Source organism: Pteropus medius, unplaced genomic scaffold (genome assembly GCF_902729225.1).
Source record: "Pteropus medius unplaced genomic scaffold, Ma_sr-lr_union100, whole genome shotgun sequence".
Classification (NCBI taxonomy): Eukaryota; Metazoa; Chordata; class Mammalia; order Chiroptera; family Pteropodidae; genus Pteropus; species Pteropus medius.
In genome coordinates, this window is record NW_024351733.1 from 3,289,894 (window position 1) to 3,312,567 (window position 22,674).

The following is a 22,674-nucleotide window of genomic DNA, read 5'->3' on the forward strand; positions in this document are numbered from 1 at the left end:
TTTTCAGTAGTTAGATGCAAAGGCCAGTTGTTACTTGAGGCCGCTCCTGGATTGTGATATAAAAGTGTATTATCAACGCATGGGAAGATATTTCTTCCTCTATCTTATAACAGAAATGCAAGTGTAGTGTTCATCTCAACAGATTAAAGTATAAACTTAAAAGATGTATAGCTGGTATATGGTCCTATGTAATGCTCCTTGAGGAAGCTGATTCTTTTTCTGGCACAGAAATGTTAAAGAGGATAAATTATAAATATATCAAACTTGCGTGGTTTGGTGCTTAGCAAATTCTAGTTCACAGAGCCCCAGACTAATGGAGATATCCAAGAGAATATTGAAAAGACAGATGCGGAGTTTACAAGGGAAGTCTGGTTTAAGGAGGTTAGGGGGTGGGGTCATGGGCCTAGAGGACATGGAAGCCTTGGAAAAAGATAGGGTCCTCTTAGGAAGAGAATATATATGGAAAGATCAAGGACTTTCTGGTATATTTCATTGTAATCAGGCATGCCCAGTCAGAAATGGTTTCCTGGTGTATATTTACTTATGTAAATGGATGGCTTCTGCAGATGCCTAGACTCATTTTTTAAAACTGTATTAATAATTAAGCTAACCTTGTTCTGTATCTCCAAATTCTGGGTTACCTTATAGTACCACTCTCTGCTAACTATAGGTTGTAAGTAAATCCATCTGATCCTTTTTCTATAATTTCTTAGTATTATTTCAAAGGTAGAAATAACCTGTATTTTTAGCTTCAGCACTGAGCATAATCCCCAGCCCTTTTACATTAGTGTAAGGTCAAACTAAACGATGTCGCACAAGCTAGAAAAAAGTGAGCTTTTTGAGAGTAAGGGACAGTGTGTCTCATATCTTTGTCTCTATAGTGCTGGATGTAGAATTATGTTGATTAAACGAATGGATGAATGCCTTTTGGAGTTTTTGTGTTCCCTGATGGCTTTTTTGGCTGATTTTCAGCTGTCTTCTTTGTTTTTCTCATTTCTTATGTTACTGTTCTTTCTCCAAATCCCTTAATAAACCTGTTACGTTGTCATGTCATTTTCCATTAGACTGAAAACATCTAAGTTGTTTAGGTTAATCCAGATGAGCATTTTCTGGGCTTATTTTTAAGTTATTTTTAAAATTCATCATCTGAAAATATTGAGAAGTGTCTGCACAGATAATTCTGCAGGCACAAACCATTTTTCTTTTATGTATATGGTTTAAACTTGATTCCTCCATAATAGAAAAGAGCATTAGAAAATTATGAAGACACATTGGGGAAATATCTTTTGTGCTATGAGAAATAGGATTTTGAATCTAGAACTTAGCTTTTCTTCCCAGAAATTTATTTATTAACCTTCACATCAGTCCCTTCATTTTTTTCATTATAATTTCTTGATTTTTTTTCTTTTAATTAATTTTTTAATTATAGTTGACATATAATATTATATTAGTTTCAGGTATAACATAGTGATTAGACATTTAGATACCTGATGAAGTGATCATGATAGGTCGAGTCCCATATGTCACCATGCATAGTTATTACAATATTATCGGTTATATTCCCTATGCCATCCCTGTGACTTATTCTATAACTGGTAGTTTTTACTACACAGTCCCCTTCACCTTTTTCACCTATTCCCCAAGCACCCTCCCTTCTGGCAATCATCGGTTCCCTGTTTTGAGGTTTTTCTGTTTTCTTTTATATGTTTGTTGTCTTTTGTACATCCCACATGTAAGAGAAATAATACAATATATGTATTTCTCTGACTTATTTTTCTCAGCATAATGCCCTCTAGATCCATCCATGTTGTCTCAAATGGCAAAATTTCACTCTTTTTTATTACTGAGTAGTATCTCATCATGCACACACAGACACACCACATCTTTATCCGTTCATCTATCAGTGGACACTTAGGTTGATTCCACATCTTGGCTGTTGTGAATAATGCTGCAATGTACATAGGGGTGTACATATCTTTTTGAACGAGTTTTTTCATTTTCTAAAGATAAATGCCTAGAACTGGAATTGATGAATCATATGATAGTTCTATTTTTTTTTTTTTTTTGGTAGTTCTATTTTTAAGTCTTTGAGGGAGAATCTCCATACTGTTTTCCAGAGTGGCTGCACCAGTTTACAACCCCCCCAACAGTGCACAACGGTTCCTTAGTCTCCACATCTTCACCAACACTTACTCTTTGTTGTCTTCTAATAGCCATTTTGACAGGCGTGAGGTGATATAGCTCATTGTGGTTTTGATTCTTCATTTTCATATTGGTGGTTTATCATGGTGATTGTCTTGTGGATATTGAACCTTGCCTCCCTGGAATAAATTCCACCTGATCATGGTGTATGATCTTTATACTATATTATTGAATCTGGTTTGCTAATATTTTGTTGAGAATTTTTACATCTTTGTTCATCAGGGATATTGGCCTGTAATTTTGTATTTTGTAATGTCGTTGTCTGATTTTGGAATCAGGGTAATGCTGACCTCATAAAATGAGCTTGGGAGCCATGCCTCCTCTTGAAGTTTTTGGAATAGTTTGAGAAGGATAGGTGTTAATTCTTTGAACGTTTGGTAGAATTCACCTATAAAGCCATCCGGTCCATGACTTCTGTTTGTTTGGAGTTTTTTGATTACTGATTTTCTATTTCTGTTCAGATTTTCTATTTCTTCCTTATTAAATCTTGGCAGAGTATAGGTTTCTAGGAATTTATTTTTTTCTAAGTTGTTCAGTTTGTTGGCATATACTCGTTTGTGGTGTTCTCATAATCTTTTGTATTTCTGTGGTGTTAGTTGTCACTTCTCTTTCATTTCTGATTTTACTTGGGCCCTCTCTTTTTCTTGATGAGTTTGGCTAAATGTTTATTAATTTTGTTTATCTTTTGAAAGAACCAGCTCTTAGTTTTATTCCTCTTTTTTAGTGTCTTTTAAGTCTCTATTTCATTTATTTTCCCTCTCATCTTTATTATTTCCCTCTTTCAACTCACTGTGGGCTTTGTTTGTTCATTTTCTAGTTTCTTTAAGTGTAAGATTATATTATTTGATATTTTTCTTATTTCTAGACATAGGCCTGTGTAACTATGGATTTTGCTTTTGCTGTTTCCATAGATTTTGGATTATTGTCTTTTCATTTTCATTTATCTTAAGACATTTTTTTCTCCTCGATTTCATTAATCCATTGATTGGTTAGTGGTATGTCGTGTAGCCTCTATGTGTTTGTGTTTTCCCAGTTATCTTTTTTCTAATTGATTTTTAGTTTCATACCATTGCGATCAGAGAAGATGGTTGACATGATTTCAGTCTTCCAAAATTTACTGAGACTTGTTTTGTGGCCTAATACATGGTATATCCTGGAAAGGGTTCTATGTGCACTTGAAAAAGAACGTGTATTCTGCTGTTTTGGAGTGGAATGTTCTGTAAATATCTATTTAAGTGCATCTGGTCTAATGTGTTATTTAAAGCCACTGTTTCCTTATTGATTTTCTGTCTGGATGATCTCTCCATTGATGTAACTGGGTGTTAAAGTCCCCTACTATTATTGTAGTACTATCAGTCTCTCCCTTCATGTCCATAAATATTTGCCGTATGTATTTATGTGCTCCTACATCGGGTGTGTAGATGTTTACAAGTGTTATAGTCTTTTGTTGGAGTGATCGCTTTATCATTATGTAATGCTCTTGTTTCTTGTTACAGCTTTGTTTTAAAGTCTGTTTTATCTAAGTATTGCAACCCCAGCTTATTTTTCATTTCCATTCGCATGAAATATCTTTTTTTGATCCATTCACTTTAAGTCTCTGTGTGTCTTTCGATCAAAGAGAGTCCTGTATGCAGCCTATTTATAAGTTTTGTTTATCCATTCAGCCACTCTGTCTTTTGATTGGCATATTTAATCCATTTACATTTAAAGTAATTATTGTTGGTATGTAGTTATTGCCATTTTGTTCATTGTTTTCCACTTGTTTTAGTAGTTCTTCCCTATTCCTTTTTCTCCTCCACTCTTCTTTTGGATGTTGATGGCTTACTTTAGTGATTTTTTTGGATTCCTTGCTCTTTATTTTTTTGTGATTTTGTTGATGGCTTACTTTAGTGATTTTTTTGGATTCCTTGCTCTTTATTTTTTTGTATGTGTATTTATTTGAAGGTGTTTGGTTTGTGGTTACCATGAGATTATTATAACAATCTATGTTTATAGCGGTCCGTTTTAAGTTGAGGGTCACTTAAGTTTGAACACATTCTAAAAGCACTACAGTTTTTACTCAACCTCCCACATTTATGTCAATGACATCATATTTTATATCTTGTGTGTGTATATTCCTTAACTTATGATTGTAGCGACACATGGTCTTACTACTTTTATCTTTTAACCTTCATACTAGCTTTAATTGGTTGATTCACTAGTTTTACTAAATGTTTGCCTTTATCAGTGAGATTTTTCTCTTTTCTGTATTTTCTTATTTTTAGTTCTTGGCCTTTTCTTTTCCACTTAAAGAAATCCCTTTAACATTTCTTGTAGTGCTGATTCAGTAGTGATGACTCCTTTAGCTTTTGCTTGTCTTGAGAACTCTTTATCTCTCCTTTGATTCTGAATGGTAATCTTGGTTGTAGGTTTTTGCCTTTCATCACTACGAATATTTCATGCCATTCCTCTCTGGCCTGCAAAGTTTCTGTAGAAAAATTAGCTGATAATCTTATGGAAGCTCCCTTGTAGGTAACTAACTGGTTTTCTTTTACTGCTTTTAAGATTCTGTCTTTGTCTTTAACTTCTGGCATTTTAAATATGATGTGTCTTAGGGTGGGCCTGTTTGGATTCATCTTGTTTGGGACTCTGAGCTTTCTGGGCTTTTATGTCTATTTCCTTCTCCAGGTTTAGGGAAGTTTTTGGTCATTATTTCTTCAAATAGGTTCTCAGTTTTTTTGTTCTCTCCCTGCTCCTTCTGGTACCCTTCCGATGCAAATATTGGTATGCCTGATGTTGTCCCAGAAGTCCCGTAAACTATCCTCATTTTTAATTTTTTTCCTCGTGCTGTTCTGATTGGATGATTTCCACTGCCTTGTCTTTCAGCTTGCTGACTCGTTCTTCTGCATCATCTACTCTGGTATCGATTTCCTCTAGTGTATTTTTCATTTCAGTTATTGTGTTCTTCAGATCTGATTGGTTCTTTTTTATATTTTCTGTCTCTTCACTAAACTTCTCACTGAGGTATTCTTTTCTTCTCTCAAGTTCACTGAGCATCCTTTTAGCCAATGTTTTGATCTTTTGATCCCTTTATCTGGTAGATTGCTTATCTCCATTTCATTTGGTTCTTTTTCTGAGGTTTTCTTCTGTTCTTTCATTTGAAACATATTGCTATGTCTCCTCAATTCGGCTATCTCTCTGTGTTTGTTTCTGTGTATTAGGTAGAGCTGCTACGTCTCCCTGTCTTGAAAGAGTGGCCTTATGTAGTAGGTGTCCTGTGGGGCCCAGTGGCACAATCCCCCCTGGTTACCAGAGCCAGCTGCTCCAAGGGCATACTCTGTGTGGGTTGGATGTGTCCTCCTGTTGTAGTTTGGCAGCAATTGTGGGTGTGCCAGTGGTTGGGGTCAACACTTAGGTTGACTACCTGCAAGTACTGCAGACCATCTGGTGTACGGGGGCTGGCCTCACGGGGCAGGATTCACTTTGGTGGGGCTCTGGTTCCAGCTGAGGCTGCCTATCTGATGTGTTGGCTGTGGAGCTGCTTGGGAGGGGATCTGTTTTGGGCCTAGGCTGGCTGCGGCTTGTGCTGGGCTTGGAGCGGCAGCTTGATAATAGGTATGATGCTAGCCAAAGCCGGTTGCCACTTGTGCTGATGTTGGGACTATTGGTGGGCGCTATGATGCGAGCTGAGGTTGGCTGCCACTTGTGCCAGGCTTGGGGCACCTGGGAAAGGCTATAATGTGAGCTGATGCTGGCTATGGCCTGCGCTGAGTTTGGGGCACTTGAAAAAGGCTGTGGTGCGAGCAGAGACCAGCCGCCATGTGTGCGAGAGGTCTGAAGCAGTTCGAAAGAGGCTTCAGCTGGGGTGAGCAGGTTGGGTGGGGCAAATAGTTAGCTAAGTTAATGGAGTGACAGATTTGCCCCTCCCCACATCTGATCCAGGCCAGCCAGGTGAAAGGCAGCACAACAAAAGAGACAAAGGAACAATTCGCCAACCAGCACTTCCATCCCCCCAGAGAGAGTTCTCATTGATCACTGCCCCTCCAGCCCTCACCCGAATGTTAGTCAATTTAATTCCTCCCTGTATGACCCAGGCACTTCGCAGACTCCTGCCATTGCACTGGAGCTTGGAGCAAGTGAATTTGTTCTTGAGCTCTTTTAGAGCAGTGCCTTGGTCTCCCACTGCCCTTCCTCTCTCTCTCGGACGTAATCTCCATTGGTTTTCAAAGCCAGATGTTACAGGGACTCCTCTTCCTGGCACAGGTCCCTAGGCTGGGGAGCCTGCTGTGGGACTCGGACCCCTTGTTCCTCGGGGGCAACCACCATGGCTGGAGATGGCCCTCCATTTGTGAATCATCACACCTGGGTCTGGGGCCTGACTACTCCACATCCCCACCTCTCCTACTCATCTTCTTTATAGCCTTAGTTTTAGGACTTATGTTCAGCTAGTCTTCAGGTGGTTCTCAGTGGTGGTGGTTCTATATTTACTTGTAATTTTGACATGTTTGTTGGAGAACATGAGTTCAGGATCTTTTTACTCCCCCATATTGACTCTGCCTCTAGAACTTATTTTTTTATAGGAGCTTTATTGAGATATAATTTACATACCATACAGTTCAGCCATTTAAAGTATATAATTCACTGTTATTAGGATCTTCACAGTTACGCAACCATTATCACACAATTAATTTTAGAACAATTTCCTTGCCCCCAAAAGAAATCTCGTACCCATTTCATTGATTCTGTGTTTCTCCCAAAACCATCTCGCTCTAGACAATCAATGATCTACTTTCTATTTCTATGGATTTGCTTATTTTGGACATGTCATGTAAGTGAATCACACAACATGTGGTCTTTTGTAACTGGCTTCTTTCACATAGCATAACGTTTTAAAGAACATCTATGTTGCGGCATGTATTAGTACTTCATTATTTATTACCGACTGATATTCCATCATGGATAGACCACATTTTTAAAATCCATTTAGCATTTGATGGACATTTTGGTTGTTTCCACTTATTGGCTAATATGGCTGATACTGCCATAAACATTTGTGTACAAGCACTGAGACTTATTTTAAAGAAAGGATTCTATAGTTTTTTGTCATTGTAATAGAAGAGGCCATAGGATCAGAGATGACAAGAGTATACAGCAGTGTTTGCCAGGAAGTGAAAAAATGGGCCATCAAGATGAATTTACTAGGAGAATTTAAGGCCAACTCAGGAGGGACTCAAGCCAGGACACACAAAGCTTACAATTATGATTCTCCTAGAGACTATTACAGCTTTTTGCTGCCCCTAGGCAACGGAAGTTTGATATTTTACTGTATTTATCTGAAAATTGAAACCTACTTTACCCTACCGTACTATTCCTGGGGCCTAGACTTCCTCGCTTTTAAAACCCCTCACATCCTAGTGTACTTTTTGAATGGCGAAGATTAGGTACTGTCCTATTTGTCTTGCATTTTGTTTGTCTGACTTTTTTCCAGTTATAACAGCTAGGATTTTCCATGAATTCTTCTCTTCTTGTGTTGAACTTTTGATTAATACATTTATTCTATAGATAATAATGTTAGTCCCTGATCAGGAATTTGTGAAAAATATCTCAATCATTGAAGATAAAGAAACTAAAGCTAATTAATATTGTCAGATTCTGTCTCTTGGAACTCACGTAAGATATAGATTGATGTGTCAAGGGCAAGGCATGTCCCCAAAATAGAATACATCTAGATACATTAACCCCTGTCGACTTGGTCCATATATTTTATTACAGCAGTTATTTACAGACATAATTTGATGATTTCGTCACATCCCCAGAAATTTGGTCAAGTCTTAGAAAATCTCATCCTAGTGATCTTAATTCAGTGATTTCACTTTGTACAGATGATGGAAAATATACAATAATTTCCAAAGTCAAAGGTATCTCTAATAATGACTGCAGGGCTAGAACTCGTATATACACAGAGAGAAAATATCAAATGATGAATCTGTTTCTCAGCACTATATATGTATATTTTCTATCAAGCTCAATAAGCCTTAGTGGATTGCTCTTAATTTAAGTGCATTCTTTTGACAGAAAGTTTTCAGCATACCTAAGTTTCCAGATCTAAAAAGTTCAGAATATAGAGAGAAAGAAGTAATAACAGCAATATTAACCAACATTTATTAAACACTTGGAAGGGGCTGGCATGCTTCTAAGAAAGTTGTACCTATGGAACATAGAACATACTGGCTCATTAATCCACCCGGTGGGATGAACGCTTAACTCAGTTTTGTAGCCTTAGCAACTGGCAGAGACTAGTTGCGAATCAAGGTCTCTATGACCCTAAAACCATGGGTGGTAAAAGGCACCCAAAAGGCAATGTGTCAAAAAAAAAAAAAAATCTTATTTTTCTTTATATGCGTCAACATCTCTTTTGAAATACAGATGTAACTGGAAGAAATGGCGTGTTATTATAAAATTCCAGTAAGGTTTAAGTGATTTATATAACACCTTTATACTGAGCAAATTTCAAGAAGAAAGGGGTTGTAATTAAGAGCTCTGAATGAATAAAAGGGGGACAGTGTTATGAGAAAAGGATTAGAAACAAGAGCCTGGGGGAGTCCTGATATTTTTACTGTTTTGCTTAAGGCAGACCTAAAATATGCATGCTTTTACTTTCCACCCTGTGAGCCTCTTCTTAATACTGGTAACACCAAAGCAATTGAGGTCTTCTTCCATCTAGTTCAGGGGTATGTATGTTTGTTTGGGTTCGATAAAATTGTATAGTATAGCTTTAAATATTTTCATTATAATCGAAAAGGCTCTGTGCAATTTCCAGTTTTTAAAATACATCATGCTCACAAAATGTGTCTTTCTCCTTTTTTTAGAAATTGCTAATTGGCTAGATTTATAGTTGCTGTAATAGTTCTATATGATTTACTGCATTCGCCTGAATCCAGATTGGTGGATATGACTCAGCTGCTTTTAATATTGTATGAGGGTAAAGTTGAATTTCTCTAGACCTATTCTTTTTAGACGCAGATCTTTGTAGTTGTTCCCACTTGTGAAATAGGCCCTGTGGGTGCTCATGCTTTGGTATACACTTTAATGTATAATAGTAAAAGGTATTAATCAGTGGAGAGCAACCTTCAGTTCTTTATTTCAAAAACACCATTGCACAACAACTATATAATTATACATACTAGGGAAGTTCCATTTAAAGAGTAGATGACCTATGTTGAAAACACTTGGCCTCCGTAAATTAACGGAAACTATGTAAAGATTGTTGTGATGTTTTTTATCATAATTACCATGTAGCTAGTAATTATTGCTAGAGGGGCCAGGAAATTTCATGTTTTCAGCAGGTAGAGTTAAGGGCAGTGTGATTCATCTCTTATATTCATTACTTAGCAAGTTTTTTACTTGGTTAGGAAATTTTTTTAATGTATTTTGTGTCCGGACAACAACGTTTATATACTTGATGACATAAAATTAATCATCTATATCTACGTAGTTGTAGAATAGAGGGATTTCGTTAAGCTCTGTGGAGAATAAGAAATTAATAATGGATGGGAGACCTTTTGTAGGATGACTAGCTGCAGGAAGAGATTGTGGTGACAGAAGCCATGTGCAATGAATTTGAATTAGTGTCCTTTAGGGAGCTACCAGAGAAATATAATTTACAAGATAATCGAGAATGTAAATAGATTCTCTATAGAGTCACTGTCTGATATATATTCATCTGTACTGAAGTGACTCCATATACATTTTAATAATTAGAGAATCAGTAGGGGGGGGTGAAATCTACATGTATAGCCTCAAGGAAAGCAAAATGTATCGGTAACAACATAAATTGACAGCCAACTGATAAAAAGAGTCAATTGTGTATTTGTCGGTTAAGCTTTAAAACAACCCACCTTGGAACAATGGTATGTATCTCAATCGGAACAATAGGAATGATCTCCCCAAATGAGCTTTATAAATACTGCATCCAGAAAAACTAACATTGCGTTATGCTTTTAAAGATATTGGCATAGATGTTTTTAAATATAAGAAAATGACTTAAGGGCCAAATGCCTTTATTTCTCAGCCTCTAACAAAATATGCCCTAACATAGCTCTGTAACTATGACCACATTTATTAGAAACAATTTAGGAAACGTTATCTCTAATTCAACCCTTTGAACATCAGTTGTTTTGGATAATCAGCATGAAAATTTGTAAATACCTTTAATAGAGAATTTAGACTCAAATCAAAGAACTTGGTATTTTACTCGGTTTCTGTTCAAGAGGCCCCACTTGAGCTATTTCTGGCTTTTCAAACCTTTAGCATGACACTTTGTCCTGCCTCAGAGCTTCAGAAGGAAAAACTAGTCCCTCAAAATTCAAGTTTGTTATTGAGCTTAGCAGAAGGTTTATGTATGTCACATATTTGTTTGAGAGAAAGGTACTTCTTTGGTTCATTTAATCCTCTCCTGGTGAATTTAGGTTTGATTGAATACTGAGGGAACCTTGATCATACATCAACAAAATCAATGTGTCCTGGTAGGCTTCTGATTAAGATAACATTAGCTCTTGATTTAAGGCATCTTCCTCTGCTCCTACCATTTATTCAATGGTAGATAATATACGGAGTGAAACAAAAATGAAGGAAACATAGCTGGGCTTTTACAATAAGATGAATATCTCTGTGGACCACAAATGGGAAAGAAAAACACCTCAGGGCACAGTGAGCATTGTGTGGGGGCCCAGTGGGGCTTTCAGCTCCTGCTGTAATAACAGGAATTACAATTCTCACAAGGTGAGGGCCCAGAACCAGACAGTTGAAATCAGGGCCCTGCAAAAACACACCTGGAGAGACACATCCCTATTCACACTTACACTTGAAAGGAAATTGAAAAAAAGAACATTTTGGGAAGAACGTCCGAGCCTTGACCCTGGGACCTGAACTGTGCTGCCTGGAGGTGAAAAATTCACAATAATTGCACTTGTGTCATTCAGTATGGGAGCTGCAAACAACCAGTATAAGATCAAGCTCTTATAGACTAGACTAGAGGCCCTTGAGTGAAAGATGGGAACAGCCACAAAACCACTTGATGGAGATAGGTGAATTCAGCAGGAGGGGAAAACATAAAGGAAATATACTCCATTATTTAAATGTGTCTCCAGACCAAAATCCAAAACACATAAAGAGGTGAGGTGGTCCTTCCAAACTGACCATCAAAAGATGAATTAAGCCTAGATGAAAGTAAAATGACAGAAGAGTATATAACAGGGATTGCTTGTCTTACATTTAGGTTGCTCAAAGCCATAAATAAGGAAACACCAAAATAACAAAAAATAAAAATAAAAAATAAAAAATAACAAGAAACTAACAGAAATAGATGAAGAACAGATGGATCTGAAAAAGACATCTTTGGAACTAAAAACTATCATCATTGAAGCTACTAAACTCTATAGGATAAATTCTAGACTGGACCCAGTCAGAGAAAGAAGACAAGTGAATTAAAAGATGATTCTGAGGACTTCACTATACACAGCGCTAAGAGAAAAAGATGAGAAATATAAATGAGCAATTAAAATAGATGGGGAATTGACCACAAGGCTCTAAAATGTTCTTAATAGAAGTTTCTGAAGAACAGAATGGAGGAAATGGCAGAGAAGCAATGTTTGAAGCTGTAATAGCAGAGAATCTTCCATAACTGAAGAAAAATGCGAGTGTTTAAGGAAATAGTCTCTCGAGAAATTTCATCTGAGAAGGCAAGAAAGGCTCTACTTAGGAGTAGTTGGTATTCTTTACAGCTCAGCTTTGGGAAGCCTTTGCTGATTCAAATGACCTTTTCTGTTTTTCACTGGAAAACATAAAAACAGAAATGTAATGTGTTGGATATACTAAACCATGTTTTCTGAGCAAAGACACTTATAAATAACTCATTAAAGGAGAGCTCTGTGGAAAACTAGACCCAGAGGATCAAGATACCAACAAAGACTCCTCTAGAAAATGTCAGTACCTTTGTGAAAAGTAGTTGGCAAGATAGTAATCGTTTGTTTTCAGACGTGGACTTCAGGATAATACAGCAATGTTTTCAAAAAGAATATTGTGGATGACCCAGTCTGGTAGAAAGAAGAATCCTAAATAGAATTCTTCATTAAAAGATATTACCAATTGGGACATTTCAGTGAAGGTGGATTTCTTTCAGCGCATACTGCAAGGGAAGAAAATAGAAGATAATTCCTCTCAACTGAAACCTTATGAACACTGGATGCTGCTTCAAGTTCACAGAAACATCTAGATGATTGTCAGTAAAGTGGTCAGAAATTGGATTTAATTAATGTGATGACTACATATGTTGGTTCACACGCAGACGACCAATATGCAGAGTCCAGCCGAGAGTAAACTTATTTAGATCAATCTTTACTGCTTTGTCAAAGCAGATTGCTATGAAACAAACTATATGTACAACTATCCTTGAAGATATAGCAGATGGAATTTCAGTTCAGACAGATAGGAGATTATATTCCTATAAATGGAAAAGATCATATATTGATTTCCTGCATGACTTTGAATTCCTAGAAAACTTCTAACATTAGGTACAGGGTAGAGCTTAAAAAATAGATTGGATTTTATTATTTTTTTTCTTCTTCAATGTGGCGAATCCAGCATTTTGGAAGACATGTCATCCCCTGTGGAACATTCATTCCAGGTATGTGACAACAGAAAATATTTCCCCAGTAGGAAACCTGGTCATGAGCTTATCTTACTTTCTCAAACTGGACAACGGCAAAACTCCTATTGCCTCACTTTCATCTCATGTCTTTTCTCATGAATACAGATCTCCCACATTTATGGATAGGAAGTTCTTTCACCTGATGAAATATCATCTGTGAACAGCAGAAATCCATCATCTTATTTCTGAAGATATCAGGAAGATATCTTCCTAACAGGAAGAAAGATATCAAAGAGTTCTAATCAGTCACCAGGTATCAGATAGACGTGTCCTCAATCGGAATTGTATTCTCAGCAATTCTAAAGCAAGAAAGAAATCTATAACCCTAAATGTATTTATTTAAAAACATAAAAACCAAAAATAAATAAAAGCTAGAGGAAAAGGCACAGTAAATTATACAACATTATTAATGGATGTAAAATGAGACTGGAAGAAGTGAAGAGCTTCGCCACATTTCTGGATGTGAAGACTCAATAACAGGAAGTCCATTCTTTCCAGTTTAATTGATAAACTCAATGTAATTCAAACCCCAAATTTCACCAAGAATTTTCATGTGAAAATACAAAAATGTAACACTAAAATCATAGAGGAGAAGATCAAAGGAGTCAGAAGAGCCAAGACAGCTTTAAGGCAGAACAATGTGGGAGTGAGAAGGCCTCCCAGACACTCAATTTATTTAAAGCTCTGGCGTGGCATCTGCATGAGGAGGGACATACAAAGAACCCAACAGAATAGAATATAGAGAGCTCAGAAGCACGCTTATGTATTTTTGGACACTCGACGTATTGCCGAGGTACACCAGAAATCAGTGGAGAAGAGAACTACACAATGAATAGGGCAGGCCTAGTGAGTTATCTATGGGAGAAAGAAAAAGTAGATCATATGTTCACTCTGAGCATAAGGGATTCTGGGTAAATTAAAGTCCTAAATGTTAAGAACAAAACTTTAAACTTTAAAATGTAAGTGTATGGAAGATTTTCTTAAGCAAAACATAAAAAGCAGAAAACATGGAGAAATATATTAAAATTACAGTTTTTTTGTACAACAGGATGCCATGAACAAAGTTAAAGAAGCTACACTAAGATACGAGTAGGAGATGATATTTGTTGTGTACATAGCTGGCAAAGGAATAAACATCCAAAATATATCCCTAACTTTAATAAGAGAAAGGCAATCCAGTGGGGGAAATGAGTATAGGAAATTTAAAAAAAAAAAAAAAAGCCAATTAACACAAAAGAAATTCAACCTCACCAATAATCAGGGATGTGCAAATTTGAATGCACTCATTGGATTGGCCAACACTTAAATGCTCGCTAACACCAAGTATTTGATGAAGATGTGGCATAAGGGAAAACCTCGTGCACTACTGGTAAGAGAGTAAATTGGTAAAACCACTTAGGAGAGCAACTTGGTAATAGGTAGCAATGTTAAACATGTTGCCGGAATCCAGCAATTCCACAGATATGTTCTGTAAAGAATCTCTTAAACAGGTATCCAAGGAGACAGGTAAAAGGAAGTCTATTGCATCACTGTTTGTAATTGTGAAAGTTGGAAACTTAAATGTCCATTGACAGGAGAATGTTATTGGCATATTCAAGCAGCAGAGTAATACCTTACTGCACTTAAAATCGTGAACCATTATGTATCAACATGGATAAATCTCCAAAACGGTGTTGAAGGCAAAAAGCAGCTCTTAGAATGGTATGTACATTCTTAAACACAAAGTTCTTAAACGTTAAGTTTAAGAACGTGTGAAATAATGCTATTGGATTGAATTACATGAAATGACCATTTTGTAGGTTAAAAAAGCCGAATATCAGCATCTTTATTAAGTTCAACTGAATATTTGTGGATACATCCGTGGTAATGATGGACCTGGAATTCAGGGTGGCATTCTCTCCTTGGGGGGCAATGGTGAGAAGGGTTGAATGTGGTAATGAGCAGGGTACATGGGGAAGGTTCAGCTTTAACTGTCATATTTTATTTCTTCAAAAAATTTTTGAAGAAAATATGGCAAATGTTACATGTACTAAAGCAGTGTGCTGGGTACATGGCTACACTGTTAACCGTGTTCCTATACATTGCTCTTGAAAATACTTGATTTTTTAAAGCAAACCAAAGTGTTGACAGAGGTTTAAATATTGTAGTCTCATGGTCTAAAGAAGGATTTGCAAAATGATTAAATCCTTTGCTACTTACTTATCTGAATGTAGCACTCATAAGGCTTTTAGTATAAAAGGTTGAAAAGCATCTCCCCTCACACACCGGGAAGACGCTTCCAATTTTCTTTTGTTTTTTTTAGCATTGCTAATTGTCATCATAAAATCCATTCATTAAGTGCCTCTCTTTTGCTTGCTACTGTGTTTGGTGGTGGTCAGATGCATCTTTTGCCATCTCACATGAAATCCGGTGATAATATTCAACTTACTTTTTCTTTCTTTTATTTATTTGATGCCAACAGAAATCTGCAAGCAGAGTATGATCGTCTAAAGCAGCAGCATGAACACAAAGGCCTGTCCCCACTGCCGTCCCCTCCTGAAATGATGCCCACCTCTCCCCAGAGTCCCCGGGATGCTGAGCTCATTGCTGAGGCCAAGCTGCTTCGTCAACACAAAGGCCGCCTGGAAGCCAGGATGCAAATCCTGGAAGATCACAATAAACAGCTGGAGTCCCAGTTACATAGGCTAAGGCAGCTGCTGGAGCAAGTGAGGCCCACATCTCTCTAACAGGGGACATTTACAAAAATTCATTTTTCCCCTCAACAAAACTCAAAGCAGAACTCAGAGTCATTTTTAGAAGTGCAACAAGCATCAATCTGTTGAGTACCTAGTATGTGATATCTAGCAAAGTGCTAGATATCAAAGGATATGAGTAGGAAAAAGAATGTGTTTGTTAACGTTTGTTCAAGTTTGTTTCCTACAAAAATGTTTTCTATTTGACTGATTTAAAATTCATCTTTAAAAAGTACCGAGAGGTTTCCACTAGTTTTCTAAAAGTGAAAATTTTTAACTCTTGAAATGGAACTCTCTTTTTTGCAATTAGTCTTATTTTCCGGTAACCTTTTTTTTTTTTTTTCTTTTTCCGATCCCTAAAGCGTAATTTTTAAAGCATCCATTGAAAACCTAGCAAGATGCTACATTGTAGTAGGCCCAACCCGCACCTGGTCCTGGCTTTCTGAGAATTTTGAATTTTGAGATGTGTTCTCTCCATATTGCTACTTAATACTTCACAAAAATATGTATTTTTCACTATGTTTTTGTGGTCCCACATGGTTTCACCATTCTCACATGACCTTCTAAATCTTTCAGTTCTTTAATCTAATAATTTTATATATCTTGTTCCACTGTAACTGTGATTTTTTTTCAAACATAAGAGGGCACAATTCAAATACAAAAACAGCATCTATGGATCTCATCAATAGTGAAATTTCCCAAATTTTACAATCTTTGGGAGGTTTCTAAGTAGGGAATGTCATAATTTCTGAGTGTTCGGTATCTATAATAGTTTTACATTTATATATTCGAGTGTTTACTATGAAAAATAATTCTGTTGTTTTTTGGATGCCTTAGCCCCAGGCAGAGGCCAAGGTGAATGGTACAACGGTCTCCTCTCCTTCTACCTCTCTTCAGAGGTCAGACAGCAGTCAGCCTATGCTGCTCCGGGTGGTTGGCAGTCAAACTTCCGAATCCATGGGTAAGTGTCTGTCTTAGATACTAATGGTGAATTGTTTGCTCAGAGGTTCAGATCATCAGCTAAGTTATCTAATATCAGTTCTGGACAAAGCATTGTCATAAATGCCTAGAGGTACAAAGACGAGTGACCTAGTCCTAGCCCTCAGAGAGCCAGCCATTCAGTTATTCAGAACAAGGCAGAGTGGTCTTAAGTCTTATTCATTTTGAAGAGCACAGAAGGCTTTATGATGAATTGATATTTGTGAAAGGTTCCAAAGGATGGAGTAAGAACTAAGCATACTTCGAGGAAAGACTAACATAATTAAGATGTAAAGATGAGGACATTGGGCTAAGGGTGAGAAAGAGCCAACAGCCCAGTTAGTAGAAAGATAGGTACCAAGCAGGAGGCAGGGGAAAGAAGGCTAAAGAGGAAGGTTGGGGCACATTATAGGGACAAGAATGTTGGGCAGAGGCGCTTGACTCATTTTGGTCAGTGTCAGGCGGTCCAACGAAAATTGTATACCAAGTAAGTATCTCCAAAGATGTATTCGGACAGCTGTATCTGGTCCAGAGCAAAACTTTTATAGGTAGAAAGACCAGTTAGGAGAAGTTATGGGAGTTCCGAAGGCCTAGGTTTGAGAGATATTAGCGATGGGATGGGAGAAGGCGACCGTAAGACTATTATTTGAAAATAGAGTTCCCAGGCCCAGGGGACTGACTGGAAAATGTGAGGAAAGGAGGATTTGGTTGGAAGAAGATAGTGATCCTTTTGACTGTGGACATGCTGTGCTTGAGGAGGTGACAGGTCTAAGTCATGTCCAAGAAGAAGTTAAAATGTGGATCTGTAACTGGTGTAAACGGGCAGGCTGGAGAGATATGAGAGTGAGCTCCACAGAATTGTGGAGCTGAAGGGTTTGAAATGAGAACAAAGGTGCTTGGATACAGTGCCTTGGAGAAGACCTCCATGTGGATGATGGGGTGCTGAAGGAATGGGGAGCAGGGATAGGTTCGAGGAAGATGTGTGCTACAGGTCAAATGCTGAAAAGGGCTCAAGGGAAATGAAAGTAAATTACAGCTCACTGGATCATCGTAAATGCATTAGCCACTTCTGAGAAAGCATTTTTAGCCAAGAGAAGGGAACTGGAGAATTTCTGTCTTTTTAGTGAAGTAAAAGACTAAGTAAGCTTGAAAACGAGTGAGGCTCAAGGAAAGTAAAGATCCTTTTGGGACATTACCAGGTAACAATGAGGGCTTAAGTAAAAGATTAATTTGTTGAGATGGTCAACATGGTCTGGTGTCATTCTTCAATAGTGTTCTCTGCCTAGTACTCAGTTCTAAGAAAACTGGATTTCATGAGGCATAAATGATAAAAGAAGGTCAAAATGAGTAAGGCATTTTGCAATGGTAATGAATCCATTGTTAAAATGACCATGACGGGTTGCCAGCCATCTGCTTATTGGTTTTTCCCGTTATATTAGGCTAGATAAGGGGGCGGGGTATGAAAACCACTTATGCTTGGTTCATCCTCTTCATTTCTCCTTCATCTCTTAAGGCCCAACATGAGTCAGCTCCATGCTCTATGCTTCCTTTTCTCTGGGTCCTAAACTGGTTATACTTCACTCTCTTGATCTTACCTTACAGAAAGAAACAGAGTTGTGACTCCTTGAGTCTCACACTTAAAGCTCTGTTGCCTGGCAGCATGGTATGTTGAGGAATTCATTTTATACTTAAGATCTTCCTTGAGGGTAGAATATAGAGAGGCAAAGTGCCAAACCAAAATTGATGTGACAAAAAAGAAGTGTCAAGTGCGCGTGAGTTTCATGATGGGAGATTAGGGACCATGGTCAGGAAAATTTGAAAGTTGGATATCATGGAAGTCAAATGCAACTTTCAAGCAATGCCTACACCTACGATTTAGCCTCCCAGCGAGCTGCTGAAGATTGTACATGGAGATCAGTGAGGGATACGGTTCCTGGAGCTGAGAAGGCCAGGGTTGGTGGGCTGATCATGTTTGTGAGAGCCTTACGAATCAAGATAATAGATATTGAGGAAGGTGGATGAGGGAACTGAGGAGATAAGCATTTCTAAAGAGGGAGAGGTTGTGATAGAAGCAAATTTAATGAACTTCAAGAACCTTGAGCAATGGGCAGGGGTATATCCCCCAAGAATTCAAACCTGTAGGAAAGCCAGGTTTCTTTCGTTAAGGAAGAGAAAATGTCTGATGTTGTTTTCCTGGCTTTACCAACTCCTCAGTAATTTAGGGCAATCTCTGCATCTGATTCTCTTTCTACACATGAGATCTGAATATAGCTGATGGACTGTTGGGGCTGTGAAAGATCACTCAGCATATGAAAAAATATTAGATGCCCTTGAAACAGTGTGTAAATTCTGAAAACAACTGAGCTTTAGTACCACTGTTGTCATTTTCTGCTGCAGGGTTTTTCCCCTTTTTTGAAGTAAGTGAAACATGTAAAACTGAGTCACATATTTTAGCGGTGAGATTCAAGGCCCTGATTGCTTAGAAGCATTAATTATTTAGGCCTGTCAACACTGGTAAAGAGGCAGTGTGCCCATGTAAACACCCAAATTTAAAGTACACATCACGCTGTTGGTCCTGATGATTTGTGGAGCTGAGAAGATTGTGGTAGAACTGAATACAAGGATGGAAGTGCTATATTCCAATGGTTGAGATAGGCTGAGAGATAACTTGTCAATATAAAATGAATGAGCTCTGTTGTTAAGTTTGTTCTCTGAAAGAAGACACTGAATTCAAAGGAGATTTTTTTCAACTCTGTAAGCCAACTTCATTTAAGAGGAAAACAAACCCGACTCTTTTCTTGAAGGATGCACACAAGTGTATTAGATAGTAAATAGTATTGTATCTGTTAATCCCCCGAGTGTGATAATTCTATTGTAGTTATATAACAGAATATCTTTCACCTTAGAAAATACATGTTGAAGGATTTAGGGGTAAAGTGTCATATATGAAACAGTCATTAAATGGGTCAGTGAAATGAAAAACAAGTCAAACTGTACATACACATAAATATGCACATACAATATAAATAAATCTAGACAGTATATATAAAGTCCTACTACCACCAGTCACTAAGGTCAGTCTGCTTTCCTTCTCTTAAAAAGAGCAAAGCTCTTCAATTCAGCTGCTTCTGCCCAGATTTAGCCTTCATCATGTGTTCAGCTGAACAGGCAGTATGAATTCTCTAATTGGTTTCTCTGTTTTTGTCTCTCTTCCCTTTCCAAACCATCTTCCAGATGTTTCCAGTTACTCTCCTAACATTCAAGTTGTATATAATTCTCCTTAAGTATTTTTGTGACTCCTGTTTGCCTACAGAATAAAGTCCACACTCCTTAGCATGGTATTCAGAATCCAACTTCCTCTCCAGCCCAACTTTTTACTGCCTTCAAACATGATTTCTCTGCCTCTATTTGTAGGCCCAGTGCTCATCATACCATGCTGCTTCACTGACCAACGCTGTCAGTCATCTCTGGCCCTGTGTACAATGTTTTCTTAACCTGAAATATACCTTCCTTTACTTTCACTCAATTAGTCTTTTCAGTGAACGTCATGCATTATATCTTGTAATTTATTCCCTTTTATAGCTAGTTATTAGTGTTTCTCCTCTCTAGAACTTAAGGTCCTTAAGAACGAGGACTAAGTCTTGCTCATTTTTTCCCATTTGAGTGCCTTCTGTGCAGCAAACATTCAGTAAAGTACTCGTTGAATGAACATTAGAAATCAACCACAATGCATTCTTGTGTAGATATGGAACAGTCTACACACTTAAGAAATTTAGCTGGAGGTTCTGGTTCAATATGGCAACATAAGAGGGTCCCGAACTCACCCCTTCCCATAGACACACCGGATCTACAGCTACATACAAAACAATTCTCCCAGAAAGAAATGCAGGAACTAGTTGAGTGACTCCTACCGCACTTATGAATGAGGATAAAACCTACATCAAAATGGGTAAGAGAGGCTGACATACAGTCTCGCTGTAAACCCCATCCCTGACATGGCAACACACAACCAGGAGGGAACTCCCAGCTTCTCTCTGAGGAGTGAAAGGTTTGAACCCCACATCTGATGCCCCAACTTGTAGACTTCCATCTGAAAGATGGGCCCCCAAAACATCTAGCTTTGGAGTCAATGGGGCTTGCATTCAAGAAATCCACAAGGCTTTAGTGAACTAAGAGATAGTTCTTAAAGGGCTGACATGGACTCACCATAGCTAACCGCCCACCCCAGGGCAGGGGCAGCAGACTGAAATATGCCCACTCTTCCCATGAAAGAGGCTTATTTATTTATTGTAAAAGCTATAGCCTGAGGAGCAGGCTTCTAACTAACTTAACACACATATAGGGGCTGACTACAATACTCTCCAGAGACAGGGAGGCCACCGGGTGCCATATTTCTGCTCTCCTGCCTTGCTCCAGGTCACTGGTATCTCCCAGAAAGGAGCTTGTGCACATATCTAGTGCTCAGGTTTTTGTGGCTGCCACCCAGAGGACACGTCCCTTGTTAAGGTGGCTCTAGTGGCCATCAAGGCTTGTGTTCATGGGTTCAGTGGGATGGTAGCAAACAAAAAAACAGTTTTTAAGTGGCTGTTCCCCCAGGGCTCAGCACAGAGGGAGCAGACAGAAACTCACATTTCTCAGTCTTTCCCTAAATGAGGTTTATTTGTATATTTTAAAAGCTGCTGCCTCAGGGTTGAGCTTTTAAGCACCCTGCATCTAGGTGCTAACCGAGATCCTCTCCTTGGGGACACTGACAGATCTTGGCATACTCTCAACTACTGGGAGCCACTAAGAACAGAGAAATCTGCTTGGATAATCACAAATCCTTGAGAGACAACTAAGAGCTAGGGCAGAGTTGAAAGATAAGGTTCATCTCCTGCACGACGCCACTACCTCAAGACTAAGAGGTGGCTGTTTTATCTAATGCATAGAAACCAACACAGAGTGTGAAGGAAAATGTAGAAATAGGAAATAATGCTCCAAATGAAAGAATACGATAAAAACCTCAAAAAAGACTTTAATGCAATGGAAATAAGTGATTTTCCTGAAACAGAGTTTAAAATAATGGTTATAAAGATGCCCATTGAGGTCAGGAGAGCAGTGCACAAAGTGAGAATTTCAACGAAGAGACAGAAAAATAAGCAAGTACCAGATATAAATCACAAAGCTGAAGAATGCAATAACTGTACTGAAAAATACACTACACCGATCTTAAAAGAAGACTAGATGAATGGAGGAAAGGATCAGCAAATGCGAAGACAGGGCAGTGGAATTCATCCATTAGAAGAGGAAAAAAAGAGTGAAGCTAGCTCGAAGGACTTTTGGGACACCATCAAGCCAATAAATATTTACATTATAAGGGTCCCAGGAGGAGAAGAAAGAAAGGGGCAGAAAACTTTTCTAACCTAAGGAAGGACATAGAAATTCATATCCAGGAGTCCAGACAGTTCCAAATAAAAGGAATTAAGAGACAAGCACCAAGACACGTTATAATTAAGCTGTCGAAGTTAAAGACAAGGAAAGAATCTTAAAAAGCAGCAGGAGAAAAACAACTTGTTATGTTCAGAGGAACCCCCGTAAGACCATCAGCAGCTATTTAGCAGAAACGTTGCAGACCAGAAGGCAGTTTCATGATATATTCAAAGTGTTGAAGGGCGGGGGCGGGCGGGGGGCAGCCAACCAAGAATACTCTACCTAGCAAAATTGTCATTTATAATTGAAAGAGATGTCCACAGAAGCAAAAGCTGAAGGAGTTCAGCACCACTAGACCAATCTAGTTAAAGGGACTTTTTTGAGCTGAAACAAAAAGGTCCTAATTAGTAACAGGAAAACACATGAAAGTATAAATCACACTGGTAAAGGTAAATATATTGTTAAATTCAGAATAATCCAATGTCGTAATGGTGGTACTGAGTTAATCACTTATAAATCAAGTATGAAAGTTAAAAGACAAAAGTAGTAAAAATAACTATAACTACAATATTTTGTTAGTAAGATACACAAGATCAAAAGTTGTAAATTGCGAAATCAAAAACAGAACATTAGGGGTAAAGTAAAAATGTAGAGCTTTTAGAATGT

At 37.9% G+C, this 22,674-nt stretch overlaps 1 protein-coding gene across 1 annotated transcript in view; it reads left to right on the forward strand.

The window, feature by feature from the left end:
- The window catches only part of DMD (dystrophin), a 1,897,222-nt gene that overhangs the window by 1,865,791 nt on the left and 8,757 nt on the right, over positions 1 to 22,674 (forward strand). The window contains 2 exon segments of the mRNA XM_039846417.1: positions 15,351 to 15,594; positions 16,459 to 16,582. Of these exon segments, the coding sequence (XP_039702351.1) occupies positions 15,351 to 15,594; positions 16,459 to 16,582 (368 nt within the window).